General features: G+C 38.1%; 1 protein-coding gene across 3 annotated transcripts in view; it reads left to right on the top strand.

Moving 5' to 3' along the window:
• Window positions 1-13,605, top strand: part of PTCH1 (patched 1) — a 65,882-nt gene that overhangs the window by 35,021 nt on the left and 17,256 nt on the right. For all 3 annotated transcript variants that reach the window (XM_042877481.1, XM_042877480.1, XM_042877482.1), the window contains 4 exons: window positions 4,392-4,510; window positions 5,842-6,241; window positions 6,779-7,088; window positions 12,597-12,739. In XM_042877481.1, the coding sequence (XP_042733415.1) occupies window positions 4,392-4,510; window positions 5,842-6,241; window positions 6,779-7,088; window positions 12,597-12,739 (972 nt within the window). The remainder of the gene's footprint in view (window positions 1-4,391; window positions 4,511-5,841; window positions 6,242-6,778; window positions 7,089-12,596; window positions 12,740-13,605) is intronic.

Genomic DNA, 13,605 nt, shown 5'->3' with positions numbered 1-13,605 from the left:
CATTACTTACAGCATTCAGAATCAGATAACCTTGGCAGGTTTTCATGGATAGTATGCATTTATATTTCTTTACTAATTTCTTACTAATTTCTTTAGAAGTAGTAGAAGTTTAGTATTAGAAATAGATTTCTTTACTAATACTCTTTTTTCTTCCTTTCTCTCTTGGGCTTGATTAAAGAACTCACTGCCATCTTTGATTGCTTTTGACTCAGAAGGCAATGAAATATTGCAGTTTACTTTCCACAGTGGCTACCTTCTTCTCATCTTGGTAGTGAATTTTTAACAGATGGGCTTAGAAAAAGAATTGATCTTGACCTTATTTACTCTTCATTCACTTTTCTTAAGATACTACAAGATAATTTTCAAAGTTTCCATAGCTTTTGAGGCCCATTATTTGTAAAATAATCCAGCTGCTGAGGGAGAATAAATGATTTCCTGCGTGTACAAGTCTGTCTTTTAGTTGGAAGCTGACATTTTGCGTGTCCATGCTTTCTTCTTTTTCAGCTTCTGTTCTGATTTCCAGCGAAAGCCCTGAGTTGTTTGTTTACTTCATGGAACTTAAACTGATTCAAAATTCACAGTAGAAATATCTTAAATTTGTTCTTTATTTTGAGTGTAAATGAAGGAGGTATGGCAGAGTATAACTATTGTTGGGCTGAATTTCTTCCTCAGACAAAATGTTCAGACACCTTTATGGAATACATTCTGCACCAAAGAAGAGAATGCACAACTTCATAAAAATTCACCTAACTTTTCTTGCTCATAGTGGAAACTTCCTCCCCAGCAGTTGAGGAATGGTGTAGATTTAGTAGTCAGTAAAGGTGGAACTTTGCCCAACAAGTCTTAGCAGCAGCTTTTTCCCTCACAGTAAGAATGACAAGTTTTTTTTTGTTTTTTTGTTTTTTTTTTTTCCTAAATGTAAGAGTACATTACCAGGTGGTGGTGGTGGGTTTTGTGGACAGAAAGAATGTAGGTTTTTAAACTCATTCAAATCATCTTACTCTGCTGCAGTGGTTTGTCCCCCTGCTTTTACTGACATCTTTTAGCTTTCCCTGCTCCTGACAAGAGAATTTAACAAGCAAAATCAAAGCCTAAGGGGAAAAGGAAGGGGGAGATGTGAGACTGTGCGATGTCAGGGGGGAGTTGCAGATAGGCAGTGGTGGAGTGGAAGTTTCCCTGACAGACCTCCTCGTCTGTTCATCACCTCTAGCTATACAGCACACACACTCTCCTTGGGTGGGCTGCCAGGAATGGCAAATAGCAGCACATACCTTAAGCAGGGCCCCAGCCTACCAGCTTGGCTCCCTTCTCCCTTGCTGCCTCCAACACAGACTGCCATTCTTCTGTTTCAGTTAACAGTTGCAGCAGGCAACTATTAGGCTTATAAAAAGATGCAAAATTGGAGCAAATTTCTCAGAAAATGACCAATGTTTTTTCTGATTAACGCAATATTTATTTTGCTTCCAACACTAATCTTAACTTCACTGATTTCTCAGGATGAGAGTCTAAGGCTCTTCCATTTGATCACTCTTTTCTGAAGGGATAAGAGCAGATGCCCTTTTCCCAAAATACTAAGGCATGCTTTCAGCTTGAGTACTGCTAGCAGATTGCCCCCACTCTGAAAGCTGTGCAACCACAGATTTGTTGGTGCTTTTCAATGGATGTGGTCATTACAGATAGGGAATATTGCCATGATCACATTTTTTGTACGTTTCCATTCCGAGCCATCAGATGTCCTAATTAGTACTGGGAGAGGAGGTGGTGGCTGATGATCGTATCAGACACTTAGTCACCTTCACTAGTTCTTCCTTCCTTCTGTTAATCTGGCCTTGATCTGCTCTCTCATGTCACATATTTCCATATGGTTGTGGAGCTGGGGATGTGCAGCAGGAACTGGGAGACATACAGAACCTTGTCAGGTCACAGGGAGACTTTTGACAAGGCAACAGGCAGAACTGATAAAAGAGCAATGTTTTTCTAAGTTTGAAAACTGAGCACTTTTGCAACCTTGAAATGCTGGTGAGGTAGGTGAAGGAAAGAAAGCCTGCAACATGCTGGAAATGTGTTAAACTCTAGGGATCTGTTAAAATACAAATAAGAATGGAGGTGATTGTTTAAAAACATTTAACCTTTGGAGATTAGTACTTCAGAAATGATAGGATGCATTGGAAAATCTATTTGATTGCAGGAGGAATGCCATGCTAATAAGCAAATTTACTCTTCGCAGTTACATTAGTTTTGATTCTTAATTCAGAATCACCTGAATATAGCTAACTAGTTTTATCTCTGCCATACTCTTAAGTATTTGTTCCCAGGGGTAGTAATGTTTGAGTTTCGAGGATTTTGGTGTCTAAAGAGGGAACCGAAAAGGTATGAACTCTTTTCAGAATTACACAGAGTAGGAGTAGAGGAATTTTGATTTTTCAGCCATTCAGGGAGAAGTAAGAATTATTGTCAGACATCAGATGATTAATTTCAGTAAAACTTCACATTTTAACACTTTCAGTAAAACTTAGCTCATCCTTGACAAAAGAACTTTGTTAGACACAACTGATTACTTATGTAAAATGGGTGATATAATTTTCAGTGGTTTAGTAGCAATAAAAAAAAGTAGTAACCAGGTCCAGCAACACCATGTTGTCAACAACAGCCATTTGTTTTTGTAACAGATTCGATTTATTCTAGAGAGGATCAAAAGGAAATCACTTTATCTCAGTCTTACGTACCTTACGTACCTTTCCGTGTGGCTATTTATAAATAGTGAAACAATGAATGGATCTTTTCTCTCAAATATGGTTAAATGATAAGTAGGTTTTAAATAATAAACACTCTTGCAGTAGTTAAGTCTACAAATAATTAGCAGGACCAAAATTATTTAAGAATCTGAAGACAGCAAAAGAGAAACAACAGTAAGCACTACATTTGCATTCAATGTTTTTATGATTGAATTAACAAGACAGTATTTACATAACTTAATATGCTCTTTGAAACACAGAAATAATATCTAGTCTTTTAATCAAACTTAACAGCTTCAGAAGTCTAAAAGTCATTCAGTAGATTAATACTTTGATTTTGAAAGATAAGAGAAAAATTTAGTACCACGATAGGTCAGGAATTTTTAAAACATGAACATCTTTTCAGCTACCGATTTTGAAGGCTGATTTTTCAAGGTCAAAAGCAGCAACTTATTTATTTTGAAAGAATGACAGCATGTCTGTATCAAGTGCACCACTTGATTTTATTTGTTTTAAATATTAATTCTTGTAATTTCATTATTATGAAACTAGGTTGCCTGTTGCTCATTTGATACCATAGAAGGTTTAAAACAGAAGGATCTCAGGTTTTTTTTTTCCCACTTGTTGATGGCTCAACCACTGGGTTTTGTTTTTTTTTTCCAGTATATCTGTTACTATACTACTTGTTAACTTCCAGTCTTACCTGTGCTCAGGTTTCCCTTTTTGACAGCTAGAGCTCTTAGTAATTCCACATTACAAGTAAATGCTATTAATAACGATGATTAATGCTGTGCTACGTATGTTTATGGAGATTTCCTGAGAATCTCTGCATGGGAAACGATTTGAAGTATGGTTTGAAGGTGGGCGTGCAGGGATTTTTTTTCCCTTAATTAATGTTCACTTTACAAATTAAAGCAAGTATTCTTCTTCCAATTTAGGATGCATTATTGTTCCAGTTTAAGACTTTTGATAGACTTGGATCATTAATAGACTTCTGATTAACACAAATACGTAGATTTACTATGTGTTGTTGGATTAGTTTTGCTGCTGCTTAGAAAATACTATGAGGTAATCCCAAAATGTTATTCTTTCTGACTGGACTTCTAAAGTCTTTCAAGTGCATAATATCAGTAGTTTCATTAGAGTTTGATGAACCTTTTCTTCATTATTGATTTTAAAATGTGCTTTAATGTTTAAATAACTTCACAACTGTTAAATGTGAGAACATCAGACCTTATTCCAGGTTTTCTTATGCTTCCATCTTTTCTATAATGGCAGACTGAACAGAGCAGGATCTCATGCAAATGGGTGATTTATTAATTCATGTCTTTTCCACTTTAAAAATCATGGTGCCACTACATCTCCAGGCACAGACACGTTAAAACAGACGAAGTTTAGTATTAAAAGAAACTAACTACAATAGGACTACCATAATGAAACTGAAAAGTAAAAATATAACTCCCTTGAGTTATAACTTATATTGAGTTATATTGAGATATATTAAGTTCCCTTGAGGAGAGGCTTGAAAGCGCCTAACAGGTAGGTATGATAAATGAGTGGGTAAATGGGAACTGAAAGGAGGTTTAAAGCTTTGTAAAAATGATGGCCTCCATGAAGCTAAGAATCAATACTGCTTCTCTTATGACTGATCTCCAGGCAGCTGTTGTGGTGGTATTCAACTTCGCAATGGTTCTGCTAATTTTTCCTGCTATACTGAGCATGGACCTTTATCGTCGGGAAGACAGGAGACTGGATATATTCTGCTGTTTTACAAGGTGAGAATGTGTGACAGATTGATTGATGAGGTGTGTCCTTTTGTGGTCATTGAGTGCTACTGTTCCTTGTCCAGAGTGGGTGTTCACTGCAGCAGTATTTTATTGTCTTGATCATATTGCTAGTGACCAAATTGTGTTTGCTACTGTGATCTGTCTCTGTATTTGACCTTTTGATTTTGATACCAAAGAGAGAAAGGACTTTCCAAAATTTGTTTTAGTGAGTGGCTAGAACAAGGAGTTGATCACATGACAGGACTCTTGCTTTCTGTTTCTGATTAAGTTGTATTTTCACTGGACAGTTTAATGTGCTTCAGTTTTGGAGGCTTAATTCTCAAAAGTAGGAGGCAATCAGACTACCCATGTATTCCACCACCAGTAGTTGCACCAAATATTTATCAGAATTTGAGCTTATTTATATATGAGGAAATTCAGTTAATAACAGCTTGTTTTGTTTAGGTAAGCAACATTCTGAATACCTCTTTTTTTAGGTAGGTTTTATTCATTTGATGAAAAATATGCCATTTTCTGTCATCAGTTTGTCATTTCTTATTTACAAGAAGAGATTTATCTCTGTCAATAAAAAAAAAACCACCACCACCACAAACTAGGTATGTATTATGTTCTCACTTAGACTAAAATATCTCTGTCAGTTAAAAAAACCAACACCACCATCACAATATATTATGTTCTCGCTTAGACTAAAATAAAAAGAATGCTTCAAGAAATACTTCTGAAATGTTCTCTCTTCATTTAGCCCATCCTACCTGGGCAATGCCTATGCATGTTTGCATATGTTTACTTCATTTTTAAAGCATTCTGTGTGTGTGTGGCATGTGGTTTCAAGCTGCCTCGCAGAAGTCTGAGATCTTACGCAGAAGGCTCAACTATTATTTAACAGTTACTTCAATTGTTCTAAACAGAAGAACTCAGTATTTTATATGTTTGCATTTTCATTTAAATAGCCTAATTCTAAGTGTGGGTGCACAAATGCAAACTCACATACACATTACACATTCAGACTGTGTGTGACTACCTGGCTATTGAACTGATTAGCATGTATAATTAATTAATGGATTTACATGAGTCTATCTCGATGTCTTCAAACAAATGGTGGTTTCTGCTTCATTGAGGATAAGAAATCTGTGCATATTTACAATTAGAACCATGTCTAAGTAGCATCTGCATTTAGAATTGGAGAAGATTCATGTTGAAGTATGATAATTAACATAAACCATCTGAAAGTAGTAGAAACGGTTTCAGGCAGAAGCAGATTATCCTGCCTAGTCTGATTAAAATAAGAATGTAAGCAATGTTTTTTTCTTCTCTTACAGTCCATGTGTCACTAGAGTGATTCAGATCGAGCCTCAAGCATATGCAGAAAATGACAATATTTGTTACAGTCCTCCACCCCCGTACAGCAGTCACAGCTTTGCACATGAAACTCAGATTACAATGCAGTCTACAGTGCAGTTGCGCACTGAGTATGATCCTCATACACAAGTGTACTACACCACTGCGGAGCCACGATCAGAAATATCAGTACAGCCTGTGACAGTGGCTCAAGATAGTCTTAGCTGCCAGAGCCCAGAAAGCACAAGCTCGACAAGGGATTTGCTCTCCCAGTTCTCGGACTCCAGTGTGCATTGCCTTGAGCCACCCTGTACAAAGTGGACACTCTCAACTTTTGCAGAAAAACATTATGCGCCATTCCTCCTAAAACCAAAAGCTAAGGTAATCGGAGAACAGTTTACCTGTTTGTTGAAAAAAGACTTCTGCGTTGTCTGCAAGGAAAATTGCCCTGACAATAATAATAAACTAAGGAATAAATATTTTGCAATAAACAATAATGAACTAAGGAATAAAATTTTTTCAATAGGAATTCTTAATAATTTTGCAGGTTTGTTCATACTTCAAAAATTTTATATCGCTAGCAGAATAGTCATATAGTTTCAAAGGTAAATTAAAGGGGGGGGAGGGTTTGTTGACTTACAGTAACATAAGCTTGTGAACTACGTAACTAAAGCCATTATTTATTACCATATAAATTTTTTTTCCATGCTTTAGAGACCTTTCAGTAAAACACAAATTATCTAAGCCTTGCATTATGTGTATGTGTGTATGAAAAAACAGATAAGAAAAATAGGCTTAAGAGTATGTAGTGATGGGTATTAATGTTGAATCTAGTTCAGTTGTGTGCCACTATGAATTGTTAGTTTCTAAAGAAACCTAAAACCATATGCATTTCTGTTTTTGTTGTTGCTATTGCAGGTTGTGGTTATTTTTCTTTTCCTGGGCCTACTTGGGCTTAGCCTTTATGGAACTACCCGGGTGAGAGATGGGCTAGATCTCACAGACATTGTACCTCGGGAGACACGGGAATATGACTTCATTGCCGCACAGTTCAAGTACTTTTCGTTTTACAATATGTACATAGTGACACAGAAAGCAGACTATCCAAATGTCCAGCACTTACTTTACGAACTTCACAGAAGTTTCAGCAATGTGACATATGTTTTGTTGGAAGAGGATAGGCAGCTTCCCAAAATGTGGTTACACTACTTTCGAGACTGGCTGCAAGGTAAGAGAAAAATTGCACAAATGTACCTTTATTCTGCATTAGCAAGCACTTAATCACTGTAGGAATATTTCTGTTTTCCAATATAGCCACACAGTTAAAGACTGCTTACAGCAGGGGGATGCCGACGTTCTGATTTGAGTTTGAATATTGCTTTCCTTTTTCTTAACAGTTTTCTTCTTTGTGGCTAAGTTTACTACTCCTTAAGACAGTTTTGAAGCTTTTAAAGATTGTAAGTGTGAGAGGCAATCTCACGCCATTAACTTCCAAACAACAACAACAGTGAGGAATTCTGATTAAAATTAGTGGCCAAATATGGTCCAGTGTCTTGGGAAAATAAATGTTTGCTGAGTGTTTTGAGAACAGTAAATGAAAAGTCCCACCTCAGCAATGTATTTTGGCACGGGCTTAACTTTCAGCATGAGCAATCCTGTTGGCTTCAGCTGAGACTGCTGGCATGAATAAAATCCAGTGTGGTTTAGGCATTTTATTGGACCATGAGTGCACCACACATTCTAGATTTCTAGTCAAGTATCTTTGCTATTTGTGTGGTGCTGCTTTTTCTGAGCTGAATTATAAAGGGGTAGAGGTTGAGATGGGAGACACACAGCCTTTCAGGTACTCTGATGATAATTATACTGAAGTCAGCATAATAAAGATGTTAAAGATACTATAATAACACCTGTTGAGACAAATAATTTTTTTGTATCAAATTAAATTGTACAGTTACATCTCAGCAAATTTAACTATTCTCTGCTGTGAGCAAGTGCACTCTCCTTGAAATATGCCTATCTCACCTCTGCCATTTTAGTTGAAAGGATCTTCAGCAAGCTTTTTGCCAACAGAAAAATTAATTATGCTGACTTAGTGAGTCTGTATATTTTTACCTTAACTATTTACAGATGACAGATGCAGCCAATGATTCTCAGAAAACATTTACATAACTACCAGTATTTGGAGATATTTTCTTCCCTCTGAAAATCTCTTAGGCAGTATTGGGAAAGCAGAGGCATCTAAAGGACATACATAGTAAAATTATTGAGTCTATTGCATATATAATACACCGGTAGAATCAAACAGAACAGAGTCTCAGCTGTTTTATTGTTTTATTTCTATTTTTAAAATGTACCGGGTCCATTCATTGCAGTCTCCTTATTGTAAGTTTTACTTATTTTTTTTTTCTCTCATAAGCAAGGGAAGAAAGCAGTGTCAATGGGATGAAAATTCAGTACAACTTTTGTGTTTTGCCATATTGAAACCTTAACATACCCTGTAGCTTCCTAAGCAAACACATTTCTATGTGCTTTTCCAATCTCTTATAATGCTGGTGTTTATTTTATTTCTTTTCTTTTGGACAACCAAATAATAACCACAATAGGGAAAGCAGGTTCTACCTTTGGAACCTGTGAGGTAGAAATCTGAGCAGATTGTGTTCAGGATCTTCACATATTAGTGCTGAACATGAGCACAGTTTGACAATAGTAAAATTAAGAAAAGGTGGTCTTGGATCTGCTGCTTTGCTGGCTTCTCACAATGAAATGCTGGAGGCCAGGCCACTTGCTTTTGCTCTGAGATTGCTTGCTTTCCTGTTACTCCCTTCAGAGGCTACCTCTTACCTTTACGTTTGGATGCCTCTTTCTAATCCCCTCCTCATGGTAAGGGCTCGTCTGTTCTTCACCAACCAATGCCTCCATATCTCCTCTATGCTGCTTGTACACATTCATATATGACCTTTCCACATCTCCGCTAGTCTTGAGGTGTTACTGTTCTCTTCTTGCCTTTCTAGTCCACTTTAGCCTGCATGTCTTCTTTCCTTCCCCTCTGCTGTTCTTCCTTTAGAGCAGCTGTGAGTATCCTGGTACCCTGGACACAAGGAGCTAAAATTCTACAGGAGTGGTCAGGGACACTTCCATGAAGCCTGATTTGGGATAGTTCAAGTATTTGTGCCAGCCCTGTGACAGACAGCATATTGTTTTGCCTTTTGATCATGCACTAGTTTCAAATTAATCACGATGATCACTGCTTAGTGTTTATATCTGTGTCCTTACCCCTTCTTTCAACTTTCCTCAGGACTGGAACAATTAGGATGAAACAGCTAACTGCTTTGTTAAGACTGGGCCATCTTGACTGATACTGTATTTACAAAGCAGTAGAGAAGGATACAAGGCATTAACTTGGGGGGAAAGTGACCTATCATAGTAAAAACTGTCACTGTTGTCATATTTAAGGGATTATCTGAAGGTGCAGACAGTAGTGAACGGAAGGGTACATGGTCATTGCCAACTAGGACTGAAATCAAAGGAGTGAAGAGAAGGGAAAGTGAAAACAGATTTTACAAATGGGGTGAAGTTTTAGTCTGGGTCGAGGGAATGTCCTTTATGAGATGGAAGTAGTTCTGTTGCTGCATTGTTGTGTGCTGAAGTGAGCAGGATAATCAAAGTAGGAATGACTTTTGAACTATGTGCCTAATTCCTACTGTCTTCACTGGGAATTCAGTACTGTGGAGATTAAAGGTTCAAGATGGCCTTCTGACATTTATGCATTTGTTCAACAGTTTACAAAATGGACTGAAGGGAAGCAACAGTGTTGTGCAAAAGCATTTTTTTAGGAAGATAGCCTCCTTGGTTTAGCTGAATGCTTGTAGTTTCCCTACAGCAGAGTGCTGTCAGCCTGATGCACTTGTCCTTGCAATTTTCCCTGTACTTTTTTTCATGGTATTCAGTCATATTGATGTGCTTTCTGCTACTGAAAATGCAACTGAATAAATGAATGACTAGTGTTAACTTTCAATTGGAAATGTTATTTTGTAGGTGACCAAATTTAAATGAGGTAGCTTGAATTCCATGGTGGCTTGTAATTAGGCTAGTTTCTGCAAAGTGTCATCTTATATTTCATAGTGCCAACTGTTCACGTGGTTAAGTAGGAATTTCTTCACCCCCTTTTCAGCTTCCCACATAATTCTGGAGGACTTCCCCTCCTTCTGAACTAGAAAGCAAAAGTCACTGCTGATATAAAAATGTCCCATAAGTAACATACAAATTCCCTAATTTTTAAAAAATTTCTCTGCAGAAAGGCATCAGCAGAAACCTTCTGTTAATCTAAATTACCTCTGTAGTAGATTAAAAGTCTTTAAAATAGTTGGTGGAAACAGTTTATGATAAAAATGCATATGTTGCTAGCAGTGACTCTGCTGTTCATCTCAAGGAAATTTTAACAATCAAACTTTGAAATTCTCTGGAAATGGAGTGGTATCTTGGTATTCTTTCCTCAAACTTCCAGTTTCAGCAAGGTCGGTAACAAGATGGCCCAAAGTGTAAAGAAATTATACCTAATGAGAAATAAAGATATAAAAGGGAATGGAGCTGGAGAGTTTATCAGACTTTTAGGAGCAGTGAAGGGACAGAGAGTGAGAGATGTGAAAGAGCTGAACTTCTGCCTGTTGCAGTGTAAAATATGCTCATCTTTTTTAGCATACCTTTCAACACAGGTTGGTCAAGTTACATGTGGAGTATATTTGGTTTTATATATCAGTTTAGCCCTGTGACAGGAGCTACATATTAGTCTGGAAGTTCTACCTACATATTAGGATGGAAATTCTTCCCCAGGCATTGGTTAGCATAGCAGTTTGTGTGCTCCTGTTACCAAAGGAAACAATTTCTACTTAAAAGTTGAGCTGATCTTTGTTGGGCTCTCCTTTTTTTCCCCTCATGCTTTTTTCACAGCCTTCTTACTTCCCCAAATCATCACTTATATGATAATTATGGTAGCAGAAATGTTCTCACCTAGCCACCTCCTGAGAAACTGAGAACCGAACTGTGTTCTGGAAGGATGGGTATGTATTTCTTCAAGTCTTAAATAGTGTTTTCCCACTCAAAGGGCACCAACAAGCAGCACTATTAAGGGGGCTGTGAAGCTCCTTTGGTGATTTCAAGAAGCCTGGTGGGGAAGCATCCTCATCCTGGACAAGTATCAAGGGGCTGCAATGATAGATTTGGCAGGCCTGTTGCATCACTTTGTTCCCAACTTCCTGGCTTTACCAGTGGGAGCAATTTTGTAGACAGCACAGGAGGCAGCTTTCTAGGGGAGTGGGCGTTTTTTGATGGTGTGAGCACCTAGGCCCCAAGGCAGTGTCAGGCCATATTTTCTCTTCCCTCATTCTTATCTCCTTACAGCTGTAGCTAACCTATCAGATCTGTAATGATGGTTTTCATTATAGCTCCTCAGTGCGGCTGTGAGGTGGGCTGGTGATTTCTACCACCACCACCACCTCCTGGCCTTTTCCTTCCCTTTCCTGGACATGCGGTTTGTCCTCTGTTTGCACAGAGCCTACTTGTACCAGGCTGTGGCTTCCTGTTCTAAATATGATCCAAATTTGTACTGTGAGGTGTTCCTCCCCCTTAAAAGGTGGCAAAGAGGAAAATAACAGTTGAGACTGAATAGGTGTTGGCTGTGATCTTTACATGTGCTGGCAGCAGATCCCACGACTTGTATTAGCTACACAAGTTGAACAGATGGAACAAATTGACAAAATCGTGTTCACTCACGCTGTGCTCGAGAAGCAGCTGAGTTGCTGTTTGAAGTTTAAAGTTTGAGTGTTTTTTTTTTTCCTGTTGTAGTGGAATTTCTGGTTACATCGCTCGAGCTGTTGCCTCAGTGCTCTGCAGTAGCCCAGAACGGTTAATGAGAGTGGTGTGTGTCCTCCTCTGTGGCTTAATGCACTTGGCCAGGATTCTGCTGGGGAGGGAGAAAAGGGGGAAGCATGGAGGGTGTTTTTCTGCCAGATAATGGACTAATTGGTTCTCTGGCTTCAACTACAGGGCAGGCAATTATGTTAAACTAAGGCTTAACTCAGCCTCTTCTTTTTTGGCACCATCCAAGTCAGCTTTGTTTTCAGGGGCAATAAATGCAAATGTGGTAGTGGATTTTGAGTGTGATGATTCTGAAATTGTATATCGTTGAGGAAAAATACTTTTTTTTGCAGACATCTTTAACACTTCCCCACTTTTTTCTCCAAGCAGAGTGCTTGGTTGCTGTCTCACATATAGCATTGCTGTCAAGCAGTGGTGAGGCTATGAAAACTTGGAAAAATCTCTGAGGATGTCAGATCTGAGAGTCTTGTTCTTATCCCAAATCTCCTCTATATGATGAGGTTACTAGTTGTGATGATTGGTAACTCCAGTGCACATTGCATCTGCCATTCAGCTTTGCTGCTCATCATGATGTAAGAATGGTCTTGCGGCTTCTCCTGTGCACCTTCTTGTTTCTCTCACTTTTTTTCTGCACAGAATACAGAATGTGCTAGCAGTACTTATGCCTTACCACACAATGACTGAATGAGGAGTGCAAATATGAGAGGTTGCAAATGGATTTTTTTCTTCTTGCTTTAAGCCATAGATGGTCAAAGTTTACAATGAAAAGAGTAATTCTTCTTTCTTCCTACTGAAATTTGTTTCTAATACTGATTTCTTACCTGTTTCTTCTATTTTCTCTTTGCTTCTCTTGACTCTTCAGGACTTCAGGATGCATTTGACAGTGACTGGGAAACTGGGAAAATCACTTATAACAACTATAAAAATGGATCTGATGATGCTGTTCTGGCTTACAAACTCTTGGTACAAACAGGCAACCGAGCAAAGCCCATTGACATCAGTCAGGTATTGTATCAGAGTCCTTATTGGTTTATACAGGACTGCACAAAGTCATCAGGAGTCGGAGGAGATGCAAAGAGCATGTTGTAGTCACTTTTCCATCTTTCTGCATTGAAATGTTTAAGTCACACCATACTGCATGGCCTTGCTGACATTGCTAGATCTATGTGTAATTGCTGTCTGGGCTGTGTTGCGAAGCCTTCACAATCAACGCTGGGAATGCCTGTTACTGGTGATTACTGACTGATGTGTTACATGCTGCTCCTGTCTGAAATGCGCTCTGTTTTCACTGAATTTGTTTTGGAAGGTGCATAGCTATGTACATGGTTGTATGGAGGCTGAAACTACATGAGACACAGAGCCAGTGCTAGTCATGTTGTCATAAGTAGCATCGTTCCTGATTTGAATCAAATTTCCTTGTAGTATCAACTTTGCTCAGCTCTGGGATGTTGCACCTAGTATTTGCTATCACTTCATTAAAAACCTAAATTTTGAAGAAGGTAACTGATGAATGGTAGTATAATATTCTTGTACTGTTGTCATAAATACAGATACACTGTGGTAGAGTCAGGAATGACAGTTGGCTGAACTGCTGAATAGAACACCTGGTCTCCTTTTAGAAGATTATAACAGCATACAACTACTGTAGCCATTGTTAGATGACTGCATACTAGGTTTGACTTCTTTAACTAAAATTGTATTTAAATCAATTTCATCTTTAATAAGAAGAAGACATTCTGCAATCATCTAACTTCTCCTTTCCTTGAATCATTATTGATTCCATGTGCTTTTAGGCAGAGGAATAATATTTCTAATGAGTTTCTTGGCAGATCTGCTTGTTGTTTTTCCTTCTTTCGCTGGCATTAAAGGTG

This window comes from Lagopus leucura, unplaced genomic scaffold, assembly GCF_019238085.1.
Source record: "Lagopus leucura isolate 7727_CA_CO unplaced genomic scaffold, USGS_WTPT01 Super-Scaffold_100018, whole genome shotgun sequence".
Taxonomy (NCBI): Eukaryota; Metazoa; Chordata; class Aves; order Galliformes; family Phasianidae; genus Lagopus; species Lagopus leucura.
This window is presented reverse-complemented; position numbering and strand designations above follow the sequence as displayed.